Genomic DNA, 13,482 nt, shown 5'->3' with positions numbered 1-13,482 from the left:
ATGAGGTGAGGATGGGTTTAAGTATCAATAGAGGTTAATAAGTTTAACACACGATGACTGCTTTATTTGAAACTGAAATCTTAGGAAAAAAAAACTACACTTGATTATATATTCCCTTCAAATTGCACTTCTCATCAATCTAAAATCTTGCGTCAGGAGAGTTAATGAGAAAAATTGCCATAATTTTCTCTAAAACGTTCACGGCCGAGTGACTTTTGAAATCAAATAATAGCAATTAGAGAAAGGAAGTGACCAAACGGTTTTGGGTCACCAGCGACCAATTTAAACTTACTGCATAAGAACTGTTGTACCACCCAGTCGCCGAGTTTGTCATACATCACCTCAAATTCATTCAGGAACTTGTTAGCAGATGTAGACTTTCCCATCAGGATTGCAAGAACGCGACACATGATTTTTTTTAAACATTGAAAACATACGTACACTCATTCCTAACATATAACACACATACACACTGGCATGATCACAGAAGCAACGGCACAAATTCTGTTTGAAGATTGCAATGAAATCCTTACCCGAGGAAACTTCTGTTCAGATCCCAGCAACCGAGGAAAAGAAAAGAGACAGCTCAGTTTCTAAACAACAGCGGCAAATTTATATCCTCTTCAATTGTTAATTCATTAGTTAAGAAGTTAGTGCTTGCTGATTGGGTAACACATTCATTGGGTGGCATGGTGGCACAGTGGTTAGCACCGCTGCCTCTCAGCTCCAGGGACCTGGGTTTGATTCCCAGCTTGGGTCAATGTCTGTGTGGAGTTTGCCCATTCTGCCTGTGTCTGTGTGGGTTTCCTCCGGGTGCTCCAGTTTCTTCCCACAGTCCAAAGATGTGTGAGTTAGGCTGATTGGCCACTGTAAATTGGTCCTTAGTGTCCCGGGATGTAGAGGTTATGGGAATTAGCAGGGTAAAAGTGTGGGGTTGTGGGGATAGGGCCTGGGGTAGGATTGTTGTTGCAGCAGACTCGATGGGCCAAATGGCCTCCTTCTGTACTGTATGGTTTCTGTGATTCGTTGGGTGGCACAGTGGCACAGTGGTTAGCACTGCTGCCTCACAGCACCAGGGACCCAGGTTCAATTCCAGCTTTGGGTGACTGTGTGGAGTTTGCACGTTCTCCACGTGTCGGCATGGGTTTCCTCCAGGTGCTTCAGCTTCCTCCCAAAAGATGTGTGAGTTATGTGGATTGGCCATGTTAAATTGACCCTTAGTGTCCCAAGATGTGTAGGTTAGGGAATTAGCAAGGTAAATGTGCAGGGTTTCGAGAATAGTGCAGGAGGGTATGATGCTCTGTCAGAGAGTTAGTGCAGACTTGATGGGCCGAATGGCCTCTTCTGACATTGTAGTGATTCTATGCTCATTTCTCTTTTGATTCTTGACCTTTGAATTTGAATTTTTACCCAGAGAATGCTACAAGGCAGCCAGGAGTCTTTAGTAGGACTGGAAAATCGCACCAATGGGAGGGGCTGGAAAATCCCACCAAGTTTCCACTGACGGGAGGTTTAGTAAATAGAGGACGCAGGTTTAAGCTAAACAATCAGAACTAAGGTGAGGAGATTTATTTACGAAAGAACGTAATGATCTAGAATGCGCTGCCTTAAAAGGTGACGGAAACAGATTCAACAACAATGGCTGAAATGTCAGAGGAAGTCTGTTGCAGAATGAGAAGCAAACAGGCCATTAATTTACCTCCAGCAGCCATCTTGTCAATGTGGCACTGCAATCCCACTCGTCAGAGAGGCCGAGTGGCGTCTCTAATTGGAAACCCGGCTGCAAATGGTGAGGAGCCGGTTTGGATCAAATTAATGCAATTACACGGCCTGCTGAAGCCAACTTGGATTTCCTGACAGCATTTAAGCAACCCATATGGGCTTGAAACTAGTACAGGCCAATGTGGGAAGCTTAGGTTAGGTACCGGGGAAGAGGCCACTGCAACCCATGAGGGATTCCCTCCCTCCCTCCTCACTGCCCCCCTCCCCCACCCCTGCCCTCCACCCACAACCACCATCTGTAATGGCTCCTGGGTCACAGTGTAGATCACTGCCTGCCTTCCTGTGATAACTCCTGGATTACAGTCCTGTGTGTTCTGTCAGCCAATCGCCCGGGAGTTACAATTTCCACCAGTACGGCTGAAGATTTCCTTCAATCTCATGCATCTTGACTTCTTATGACTCCATTAAAACAGGATAGAAATGGACATTTTAAGAGCCGAAGAAATAAAAGAATGCCAAGTATTATCCCAAGGGTGGCACAGTGGTTAGAACGGGTGCTCACAGCACCAGGGACCCAGATTCAATTCCAGCCCTGGGTCACTGTCTGTGTGGAGTTTACATTATCTCCCTGTGTCTGCGTGGATTTCCTCCTACAGTCCAAAGATGTGCAGGTTAGGTTAATTGGTCATGCTAACTTGCCCTTTAGTGGGAATTGGCAGGGTAAATACATGGAGTTATGGGGATGGGGCCCAGGTGGGATTATCGTCGGTGCAGGCTCAATGGGCCAAATGGCCTCCTTCAGCACTGCTGAGATTCTATGGTTCATCAATCATTCTAAGGCCAACATAAATAGCATTAGGTTGAATAATTCAACACACAAGATGCAAATGGTATTTTCAGTTAACTTGTAGTTTACAAGGGTTAAAACGCAAGTCAGGAATAACGAAATGTTTTACTCACGTAAAAGCAAATGCCACAAGAGCACCACTGACGACAATGAAATCCAGAATGTTCCATAGGTCTCGGAAATAGGAGCCAGGATGAAGTAACAGGCCGAGATTAATCATCTTAGGAAAGGAAACGAGGTAAAGTGAAGTAAAAATGCCAAACAATTCCTTGCGTTGCTGTAATTATTTCTGATTCACCTCGCCTTTCCGAATCTTTAAGGCCATGGCCCAGAAATTTGGCAATGGGTGCACAGGGGACAGATCCCACCTCCACCCCCCTGTAGCAGGTTTCCCGGCTGCAGAGGCAGCTCACCAAGACTGCTGGCGGGATCTTCCAGTCCCGCCGAAGTCAACGGCCATTTGCGATGCCCGGTGGCAGCGCCACCAGGGAGTCTGCCGAGGGTATCCTTCATGTGGAGATGCCGGCGTTGGACTGGGGTAAACACAGTAAGAAGTCTCACAACACCAGACTGAAGTCCAAAGGATTTATTTGGTAGTAAATGCCACCAGCATTCACCTGACGAAGGGGCAAACCACAAAAGCTAGCGGTGTTTACTACCAAATAACCCTGTTGGACTTTAACCTGGTGTTGTGAGACTTCTCACTGTGGGTGTCCTTTGGCAGGATTGGAAGATCTCACTGGTGGGAAAGGCTAGGGGTGCTGTCCATACATGTCTGTCCACCTGATCTCAAGCACCACATTAAATTGATGCTGGGACACAAATTAATTAGCTGTTTTAATTTGTAGTCTGTGCATCTTTCATGCCATTTAACGTCAACAAACAAGTCATAAAGGGGAGGTGCACTCTCGACTGCAGACAACACCAGTTACCAGAATGATAGGGAGTGGGATAGCTTGACCTTGGGTTTGGACATAGCTCGGCACAACATTGAGGGCTGAAGGGCCTGCACTGTGTTTTACTGTTCTATGTTCTAGCTCCAGGATTGCAAATAAATGGCTGAAAAAGGACATTTGCTCTTTTAAGATGACAGGCTGCCAATTTAAGACAAGGACGGAGGAGAAAATCTCTCGCAGAGTGTAAAGTTTAAAGTTAAAGTTCATTTGTCAGTATCACAAGTAGACTTACATTAATACCGCAATTAAGTTACTGTGAAAATCCCTTTGTCCCACACTCCAGCGTCTGTTTGGGTACACTGAGGAGGAATTTCTCAGCATGGCCAATGCATCTAACCAGCATGTCTTTAGGACTGTGGAAGGAAGTTGAAGCGCCTGAAGGAAACCCATGCAGACATGGGGAGAATGTGCAGACTCCACACAGACAGTGACCCAAGTTGAGAATTGAATCTGGGTCCCTGGCGCTGTGAGGCAGCAACGCTAATCACTGTGTCACCATGGCGCCCCAGAGGGTTGAGTGTCTTTAGAACCCTCTGGGCAAACCTCTGGAACCCTTTGGCCAAATGGCCTCTTTCTGCACTGCGGGGATTTTATTCTAGTCTATTCTTCAAAAAGAAGTTGAAGCAGGGTTTTTTTTTCCACAGCAGAGGTAGATAGATCTCAATAAGGAAAAGAATGAAATATTATCAGGGGTTAGGTGAGAATGTGGAGTTGAGGTTAAATCAGATCTCACTGAATGGCAGAGTAGGCTTGAGAGAATCGAATGGACTATTCCTGCGCCATATTCGGGTCCTTGATCACTCACATTTAATCACTCTGGCATCCATTTTACACCAGCCGCAGAATCAACAAATTTCTAGGCCAATGGATTCATTTTTCAATATTGTAGGGCATCACGGTGGCACAATGGTTAACACTGCAGCCTCACAGCGCCAGAGACCCGGGTTCGATTCCTGGCTTAGGTCACTGTCTGTGTGGAGTCTGCACATTCTCCCCGTGTCTGCATGGGTGTGCTCCGGTTTCCCCCCTCAGTCCGAAAGATGTGCAGGTTAGGTGGATTAGCCGTGCTAAATTGCCCCTTAATGTCAGGGAGACTAGTTAGGATAAATGCATGGGGTTATGCGGATAGAGCCTGGGTGGGATTGTGGATAGAGCAGACTCAATGGGCCAACTGATCTCCTTCTACACTGTAGGAGTCTATGATTCTACGATGTGCTGGTTAATGCACTGGACGGGGTAAGCTCTCTCTCGGTGTACCCGAACAGGCACCAGAGTGTGACAACTAGGGGATTTTCACAATAACTTCATTGCAGCGTTAATATAAGCCTATTTGTGACACTAATAAATAAAATAAAACCATGGCAGGAAGATTCTGAGGCTGTCCCACAGACTAGAAAGATGCTCATTCTTTCTGTTTGGTAAGAACGTCAGATTTTCGCAGTGCCATAGCAGTTCAAAATTCACCAAAATGTTAAAACTGAAATGCTTAACAGGATGGCTGTTCAAAAATGAAAGGAAATAAAGACATGCTGTACTGAACAATTCTCCACACCAAATAATGAATCCATCTCTAAAGTTCAAATTTCTGAACAAAAATATTGGAATTTCAATTTACTCTGGTCTGTTACACAAATTTATGACGTGGAGATGCCGGTGTTGGACTGGGGTAGGCACAGTAAGAAGTCTCACATCACCAGGTTAAAGTCCAACAGGTTTATTTTTCACTAGCATTCAGAGTCTCAGGCTCTTTCATCAGGTGAATGGGAGTTGTGTTCACAAACAGGGCATATATAGACATAAATTCAATTTACAAGATAATGGTTGGAATGCGAGTCTTTACAAATAATCAAGTCTTAAAGGTACAGACAATGTGAGTGGAGAGGGTTAAGCACAAGTTAAAGAGATGTGTATTGTCTCCAGCCAGGACAGTTAGCGAGATGTTGCAAGCCCAGGCAAGTCATGGGGGTTACAGATCGTGTGACATGAACCCAAGATCCTGGTTGAGGCCATCCTCATGTGTGCAGAACTTGGCTACCAGTTTCTGCTCAGCGATTCTGCATTGTCATGTGTCGTGAAGGCCATCTTGGAGAATGCTTACCCGAAGATCAGAGGCTGAATGCCCATGACGGCTGACGTGTTCCCAACTGGAAGAGAACACTCCTGCCTGGTGATTGTCAAGCATTCATTCATGTCCTGGCTGGAGAGAATACACACCTTTTTTAACCTGTGCTTGGCTCTCTCTCCACTCCATTGTCTGTACCTTTAAGATTTGTAAAGACTCGCATTCCAACCACGGCCTTGTAAATTGAGTTTGCGTCCGTATATGACCTGTTTGTGAACACAACTCCCACTCAGCTGAAGAAGGAGCCTGAGACTCTGAAAGCTAGTGCCAAATAAACCTGTTGGACTTTAACCTGGTGTTGTGAAACTTCTTACACGAATTTATCACAGCACACAATAAAAGCAAACAACTTAATGCAACTCGATGCTTTTAAACTCTATGAAACGTATCGCTGCTGTCATTAATTGCAAAAAAAAAATCAAATTCTTTAGTTCCAGCCAATAGTACAATTAAATATTTTTTAAAAAATTCATTCGTGGGACATGGGCATCACTGGCTGGTCAGCATTTATTGTCCATTCCTACTTGCCCTCAGAGAGCAGGTGAGAGTCAACCACGTAGCCGTGGCTCTGGAGTCACGTGTAGGCCACACCAGGTAAGGACAGCAGATTTCCTTCCCTAAAGGGCATTGGTGAACCAGATGGATTATCAACAATGGTTTCATGGTTATCAGTAGATTCTTAATTCCAGATTTTTAAAAAAAATTGAAGTCAAATTCTACAATCTGCTGTGGCAGGATTCAAACCCCGGTCCCCAGAACGTTTGCTATGTTTCTGGATTAATAGTCTAGAGACCATAACACTAGGCCATTGCCTTCCCACAAATGTTATTATTTTCAAATAATATATTTCACAGATTGAAATTACGAAGAATCCAGTTGAAATGTTTACCTTTATCACCATTTCGAATGTAAAGACCCCCGTGAACACGTAATCCAGGTATTTCAGAACCTGAAGCAAAAAATAATTTTTTATTTTGATTTGAGAGCAGATAATGGAGCTGCCTTCAAAGTGCATTTTTCATTGTTGCTGGCTGCTTCATTAGTCATTGATTCGATAAGTTTATGCAAGTCAACAAAAATGCACTCTTTACAGAATTATAGAGGAGGATGACATGAAAACATGAAAATAGCTAGCACAGTAGGAAATACAGAGGATCAGAGGGACATTGGGGGCACATCCAAAGATCCGTCTCACATCCAGTCCATCAAGCAAACCGACCTCCCATTCACTGACTCCATCTATGCTTTCCTCTGCCTTGGAAAAGCAACCAGCATAATCAAGGGCCCCACACACCTCTGGACATTCTCTCTTCCACTTCTTCCATCAGTCCAAAAGTCTAATATCATGCATCACCCAACTCAAGAATAGCTTCTTCCCTGCTGTCATCAGACTTTCAAATGAACCTACCTTATACTAAGTTGATCTTTCTCTACATCCTGGATATGACTGTAACATTACATTCTGCACCCTCTCCTTTCCTTCTAGCCTACGTACTCTGTGAATGGTATGCTTTGTCTATATAGCACGCAAGAAACTTTTCACGGCATCCCAATACATGTGATGATAATAAAGCAAATCAAATCCTTTGAAGGCAGCAGGACAGGTAGATAAGGTGGTTAAGAAGACATATGGGAAGCTTGTCTTGTTAGCTGAGGCATAGAAATTAGGAGCAGGGAGGTTATGACGGAGCTGCCTAAAAGGTTAGGCTACAACTAGAATATTGTGTGCAGTTCTGGCCACCACATCATAAGAAGGATGTGATTAAAACAGAAAGGGTGCAGAGGAGATTCACCAGGATGTTGCCTGGGCTGGAGCATTTCAACTACGAGGAGAGGCTTTGAGGCTGGCATTGTTTTCCTCAGAGCAGACAAGGCCGAGGGAGACCTGTTAGAGGTGTACAAAATTATAAAGAGCATTGACGTGTGGAAAAGAAGAAATTTTTCTCCTCAGCAGAGAGGTGAATAACCAGGGGGACATAGATTTAAGGCTAAGGAGTAGGAGATTTAGAGGGCACTTGAGGAAAAACTTTTCCCCCAGGCAGGGGTGGGAGGGGAATCTGGAACTCACTGCCTGAAAGTGTGCCTGAGGCGGAACCCTCACAACATTCAAGATGCATTCGGCTGAGCACTTGAAACGCCACAGCACACAAGGCTACGGACCAAGCACTGGAAGATGGGATTTGAATAGAAGGGTGTATAATGGCTGGCACAGACATGTTGGACCGAAGGGCCTCTTTCCATGCTGTAAAATATGACTCTATAATACAACTAGGCAAAAAAGACAAAAGATGGACAAAAGGTTTGAAAGCCAGTTTTGTTGTTTCGTCACATTCGTTTCTTCAGAAAAAAATTAATAAAACCACAGAGTTGAGCCCGTCAATGGCAGCAAACAGCAAAGGCACCAAAACTGCTGCTTTAACAGACTGCACAACAACAAGAACCTTCATTCATTTCCTCGTCACCTCAATTACAGGCAGCCAGAATTTGCAAATTATGTTAATAATTAATATTTGTGAAATTAAAGTTAAATGTTTCAGATGTCAGAGGCACCTTGTCTATCGAATCTCTGCTTTCGAACAGATTGTGGGGGCAAACTTGACATCGTTCCAACAGCATTGAATCAGCTGTGAATTTTAATTTCGTTTAAAAGTCATGCAAAATAAAAGCAGCAGGAGTACAAGATAGTCACTCCTATCCCATCAGTCTCCTACCAGCTACATTAGGTCAGAGGCACACTCATGCATAACTTATATTAATTTAGACACTGTCCCATTTGGTGAATCTTCTGATAGAAGTGAACAATCACAAACAAAATATACAAAAAAGTCAACCTTTTCGGTTCTCTCCAAATCCCAGTTGCAATCAAACTTATCCCTCCATCTGCCCTGTCTAGTCCTGTTAGAATAACTATTCTAATAGGACTATAGTTATTGTAACAGGACTCAACAGCGTAGATGAAGCCAGAGTGTTCCCGATGGTGGGGGAGTCCAGAACCAGGGGTCACAGTTTAGGATGGAGGTGAGGAGGCATTTCTTCACCCAAAGGGTCTGTGGAATTCATTACCACAGGAAGCAGTCAATGCCAAAAGATTGAATGTATTCAAGAGGTGGCTAGATTTCGCACTTGGGGCAAATGGGATGGAGGGTAATGGGGAGAAAGCAAGATTAGGTTATTGAGTTGAACAATCAGGCATGATCGTGATGAATGGTGGAACAGGCTCAAAGGGCCAAATGGCCTCCTCCTGTTCTTATCTTCTATGTTTCTATGTTAACCACAACCAATGTATCCATATCCTTCCCTTCTCCCCATGTATTCTAAGAACAGTATGTTTTGTCTGTACAGTGTGCCAGATATTTTCTCCTGTATCCCAATACATTTGACAATAATAAATCAAATCAAAATTATTCAACCCTTTCCACTGCAGTCATGGGAACATATGAACTAGGAGCAGTAGGCCACTCAGCCCCTCAAGCCTGCCTTGCTATCCAGTAAGATCATGGCTGATCTGATTTAACCCCAGCTCTTCATTCCTGCCTACCCCCGATAACCTTCCACCCCCATCCCTTGCTGATCAATGAATCTATCTACACTTGCCTTAAAAATATTTAAAGGCTCTGTTTCCACCACCTTCTCAGGAAGAGAGTTCCAAAGACTCATAACCCTCTAAGAGAAAGTTATTCTCCTCATCTCTGTCTTGAATGGGTGCCCCTTACTTTTAAATAGTTCTACATTCCCCCACAAGGGAGAACATCCTTTTCAGACCTGTCAAGAACCCTCAAGATCTTGTATGTTTCAGTCTGCATGACATTTTTATGGCCCAAACTGACTTGGAGCCACATGGTCTCAGAGGGTATATGTGCTTCAATTGTCAATATTTACCCTTAGAACGAACGTTCAGTCACTTTATCAGCTATCTCCTCAATTCTTCATTGAAGGAGTTATTTAATAATACAACAGTTGCCTTAACAAAAATATTCATTCTATATATCGATTATCCAGGTGGAAAAAAACACTTAATTTAGATTGGTCACCCCAAACAACATCTTTGTCATGAAGTGCAGCACGGTGGCACAGTATTTAGCACTACTGCCTCACAGTACTAGGGACACAGGTGCAATTCTGGCCTCGGGTCACTGTCTGTGTAAAGTTTGCACATTCTCCTCGTGTCTGCATGGGTTTCCTCCGGGTACTCCAATTTCCCCCCACAGTCCAAAGATGTGCAGGTTAGGTTGATTGGTCATGCTAAATTGGCCCTAGTGTCAGGAGATTAGCAAGGTTATGGGAATAGGGCCTGGGTGGGATTGTGGTTGGTGCAGACTTGATGGGCCAAATGGCTTCGTTCTGTACTATAGGGATTCTATGATTCTATAAACTGCTCGTATTTTGATTCCTCATAGATTTATCAGTGAGACATGGCATTGCAAAAAGAAAGTTTGCAATTTGTTCATTGTAAATTTATCACTAATTTTGCTGGTTGCATTAACAAAAGCTGCTTCACTTGTTCATTCAATAACACATAATTGAAGAACACTATATAGAACATTGGTTGGAACTGGGAAACGGATAAGCTTGGAAATCCAGTCGGGAACAATGAGAGAGCCATGTTCAATTAATCCCAAATTTCTGCTTCAGCTGCAATTTGCAATCTGGGTGCAAATCACGCTTGAACTTGTGCTGGTTTTCCAAAGTGAACTAATTGTTCAAGTCCGTGCTTAAATTTGTTTGCATAATAACAAACAACTCAGACGTATAGTCAAATCTTCCAGGAATCAGTGCGATTGGATACCACAATAGAAAGTAATTAATTATAATTTTTTTCCCCTTGCATTCAAAAATGGGTGTATTCGGGAGTGGTGACCCGATGTAGCTTTAGTAATTACAGCTGAAAATAGGTTCGGCGCAAGCAATATGCATTGTTAATAAATGCCCAGTCAGCCACACATAACTAGAAATGATTGAAAATTAATTAATGACTCTACTGAACCAGTTATTAGTTCCACTGGTGTCCTGAGCCAGTTTCTTAGAACGTGACTAAAAAAGATATGCTTAATTTGAAGAGCCTTCTTGAATGATTGCAAAGGGCAGAAATATGCCATGCTGATTATCATTGATATGGGGGCAAGGCACAGTTTTGTGGGCAGGACAGACATTCAGTGCAAAAACTTGCAAACAAATTTAAACTTTGTTGAAACCTGAGTGAAGCTTTACACAACTTGTTCCATGCTGTTTTGGATGGATTCAGGCAAATTGTGCTGGTCTTAAGCAGAATATCCAAAGTGTTCTATGGGACAGTCAGTGGAGGCTCGATGGGCCAAATGGCCTCCTTCTGCGCTGTAAAGATTCTGTGACAGGCCCACTTCCGACCATAAAATCATAGAATCCCTATAGTGCAGAAGGAGGCCATTCGGCCCATCAAGTCTGCACCAACCACTATCCCACCCAACCCCTATTCTTGTAACCTCGCGTATTTACCCTGCTAATCCCCCTCACATTAGGATTAATTTATGCTCATCACCTAACCTGCATATTTTTGGCATGTGGGAGGAAACCAGAGCATCTGGAGGAGAGCCATGCAGGCACAGGGAGAACGTGCTAACTCCACACAGGCAGTGACCTGAGCCCGGAATTGAACCCAGGTCCCTGGCGGTGTGAGGCAGCAGTGCTAACCACTGTGCCACCATGCCGCCCCCATTGGCAATGAATTCAGCAGAGCACCCTGCAAAGAGTTAACACATTGCTCTAAAGCTCTTCAGCTGACTGGTGAGACTCTCTAGCCTCTATCAAATACTGTTCACCGCTTCCACTAATTCAGAAGCAAAGGTTATCTGTGCATTTTCCACAATCAAAGCCAAGACCTCTGAGAAAAAAGTAGGAAAACTGATGGAATAAAGATAGAAAGTGGTGGAAATACATAGCAGTATCTCTGGAGAGAGAAGAGCGTTGACATTTGGGTCTGTAAGTTTTCATTTGAACTGTGAAAAGTTAGAAATGTATTAGGTTCGCATCAAGTGAAAGGGGAGAGAGAGGGAGAAGTATAACAAAGCGGAAGGTTTGCAATAAATTACTGGGCCAAATTAAATGACTAAAACTCTCATGCTGCAAGATCGAAGAGAGTGACAATGAGATAAGTTAAGAAACAGTGGGTGCGATCTTGCCAGCTGCTCACACCACTCTCCCACTGCAGTGAGGTCAGAGAATATGGCAGCCAGCCAAATCCCCATTCATTGCGCAGGATGGGAAAATCCTGCCAGCGTAAACAGTGGTAACATTGCAGCCAAAAGCTTAGTCTCAAAGAGGTGTGAAGGCAGGATAGAAGCATTGAAAACTGAAGCAGGAGGAGGCCATTCCCTCCTCTGTAATATATACACTCCTCAAGACATCACTATTTATTTTCTGAAGTTCCCTAACATCCATGCCTTTCTCAGCTTGAGAAATATTCATTTAGGGTCTCGCCCATCTCTTTGGATCCGCACATAGATGACCTTGTTGATCCTAAAGAGGTCCTATTCTGTTCTTAGTTATTCTAGAAGCTCTCTGGATTCTCTTTTGCCTTATCCGTCAAAACAATCTCATGTCCCTTCTTTACCCTGCTGATTGCTCTCTCAACTCTACTCCAACACCCTCTACAGTCTTCAAGGGATCCATTAGATCCCAGCTGCCTACACACATCATACGCCTTCTTCTTCTTTTTCACTGGGGCCTCAATATTCCGAGTCATCCAGGGTTCCCTATTTCTATCAACCTTGCCTTTCACTCTAAAAGGAATGTGCTTACTCTGAACCTTGGTTAACACACACTTTTGAAAGCCTTACTGGCCATCTCTGTGCCTGCCAATAGACTCTCCCAATCAACTTTTGAAAGTTCCTGTCCAAAAACCATCAAAATTGGCCTTACCCCAATTTAGAATTCTAACTTTTGGCCAGACCTATCATTCTCCATAGCTATCTGAAAAGTAATGGAATTATGATCACTGGTTCCAAAGAGATCCCTCACTAACACTTCTGTCACCTGCCTTTCATATTTCCTAAGGGGTCAAGTTTTGCCTCCTCTTTAGTTGGGCCATCCACATACTGAATGAGAAATTCCTTCTGACTACACTCAACAAATTTCTCTCCATCCAAGCCCCTAATACTAAGGCTGTCCCAGTCAATGTTGGGAAAGTTAAAATCTCCAACTATTACCACCCTATTATTCTTGAAGTTATCTGTATTCTTGTTACATACTTGTCCCTCAATTTCCCACAGACTATTTGGAGACCCATAGTGCAGTCATATCAAAGTGATCTCCCCCTTCTTATTTCTCAGTTCTACCCATATAGGCGCAATGGACGAACCCTCAGAAATATTCCCTCTCAGCACTGCCGTGATGTTCTCCTTAAACAAAAACGCAACACTCTCTCTTCTCTTACCTTCTGGTCTGTCTTTCCTATAGCACCTGTACCCTGGAACATTGAACTGCCAGATCTGTCCCTCCCTTAGCCATGTTTCAGTAACAGCTATAATATCCCAGTCCCATGCACCCATCCATGCTCTGAGTTCATCTGCCTTGCCAATCAGGTCTCTTGCATTGAAATAAGTGCATTTTAATCTAGAATTCCCTTGCTCTCTGCCCTGCTTTTGCTTGAACTGTCTAGTACAAGGATTACTGACAGTGCCTTTACTATTTAACATGTTCTCTTTAACTTCTGTGCTGTCCTCAATCTTCTCTTTTGTTTCCCTGTGAACTCTGATTTCACAGCAAACTCCAATGCAATTATTGTAAGCTACGTGCCTTCCAGCAGAACTGCAACCCAAATGGAATCACAGTGAACCACCCTTCCTGCCAAACTAGTTTAA

General features: G+C 43.6%; 1 protein-coding gene across 1 annotated transcript in view; it reads right to left on the bottom strand.

The window, feature by feature from the left end:
• Nucleotides 1-13,482, bottom strand: part of cacna1ba (calcium channel, voltage-dependent, N type, alpha 1B subunit, a) — a 621,447-nt gene that overhangs the window by 124,508 nt on the left and 483,457 nt on the right. Inside the window, exons 23-24 of the mRNA XM_080212160.1 lie at nucleotides 6,537-6,596; nucleotides 2,683-2,789 (exon numbers count right to left, since the gene is read on the bottom strand). Of these exons, the coding sequence (XP_080068286.1) occupies nucleotides 2,683-2,789; nucleotides 6,537-6,596 (167 nt within the window). The remainder of the gene's footprint in view (nucleotides 1-2,682; nucleotides 2,790-6,536; nucleotides 6,597-13,482) is intronic.

This window comes from Carcharhinus amblyrhynchos, chromosome 25 (genome assembly GCF_965287045.1).
Source record: "Carcharhinus amblyrhynchos chromosome 25, sCarAmb.v2.hapA, whole genome shotgun sequence".
Lineage (NCBI taxonomy): Eukaryota > Metazoa > Chordata > Chondrichthyes > Carcharhiniformes > Carcharhinidae > Carcharhinus > Carcharhinus amblyrhynchos.
This window is presented reverse-complemented; position numbering and strand designations above follow the sequence as displayed.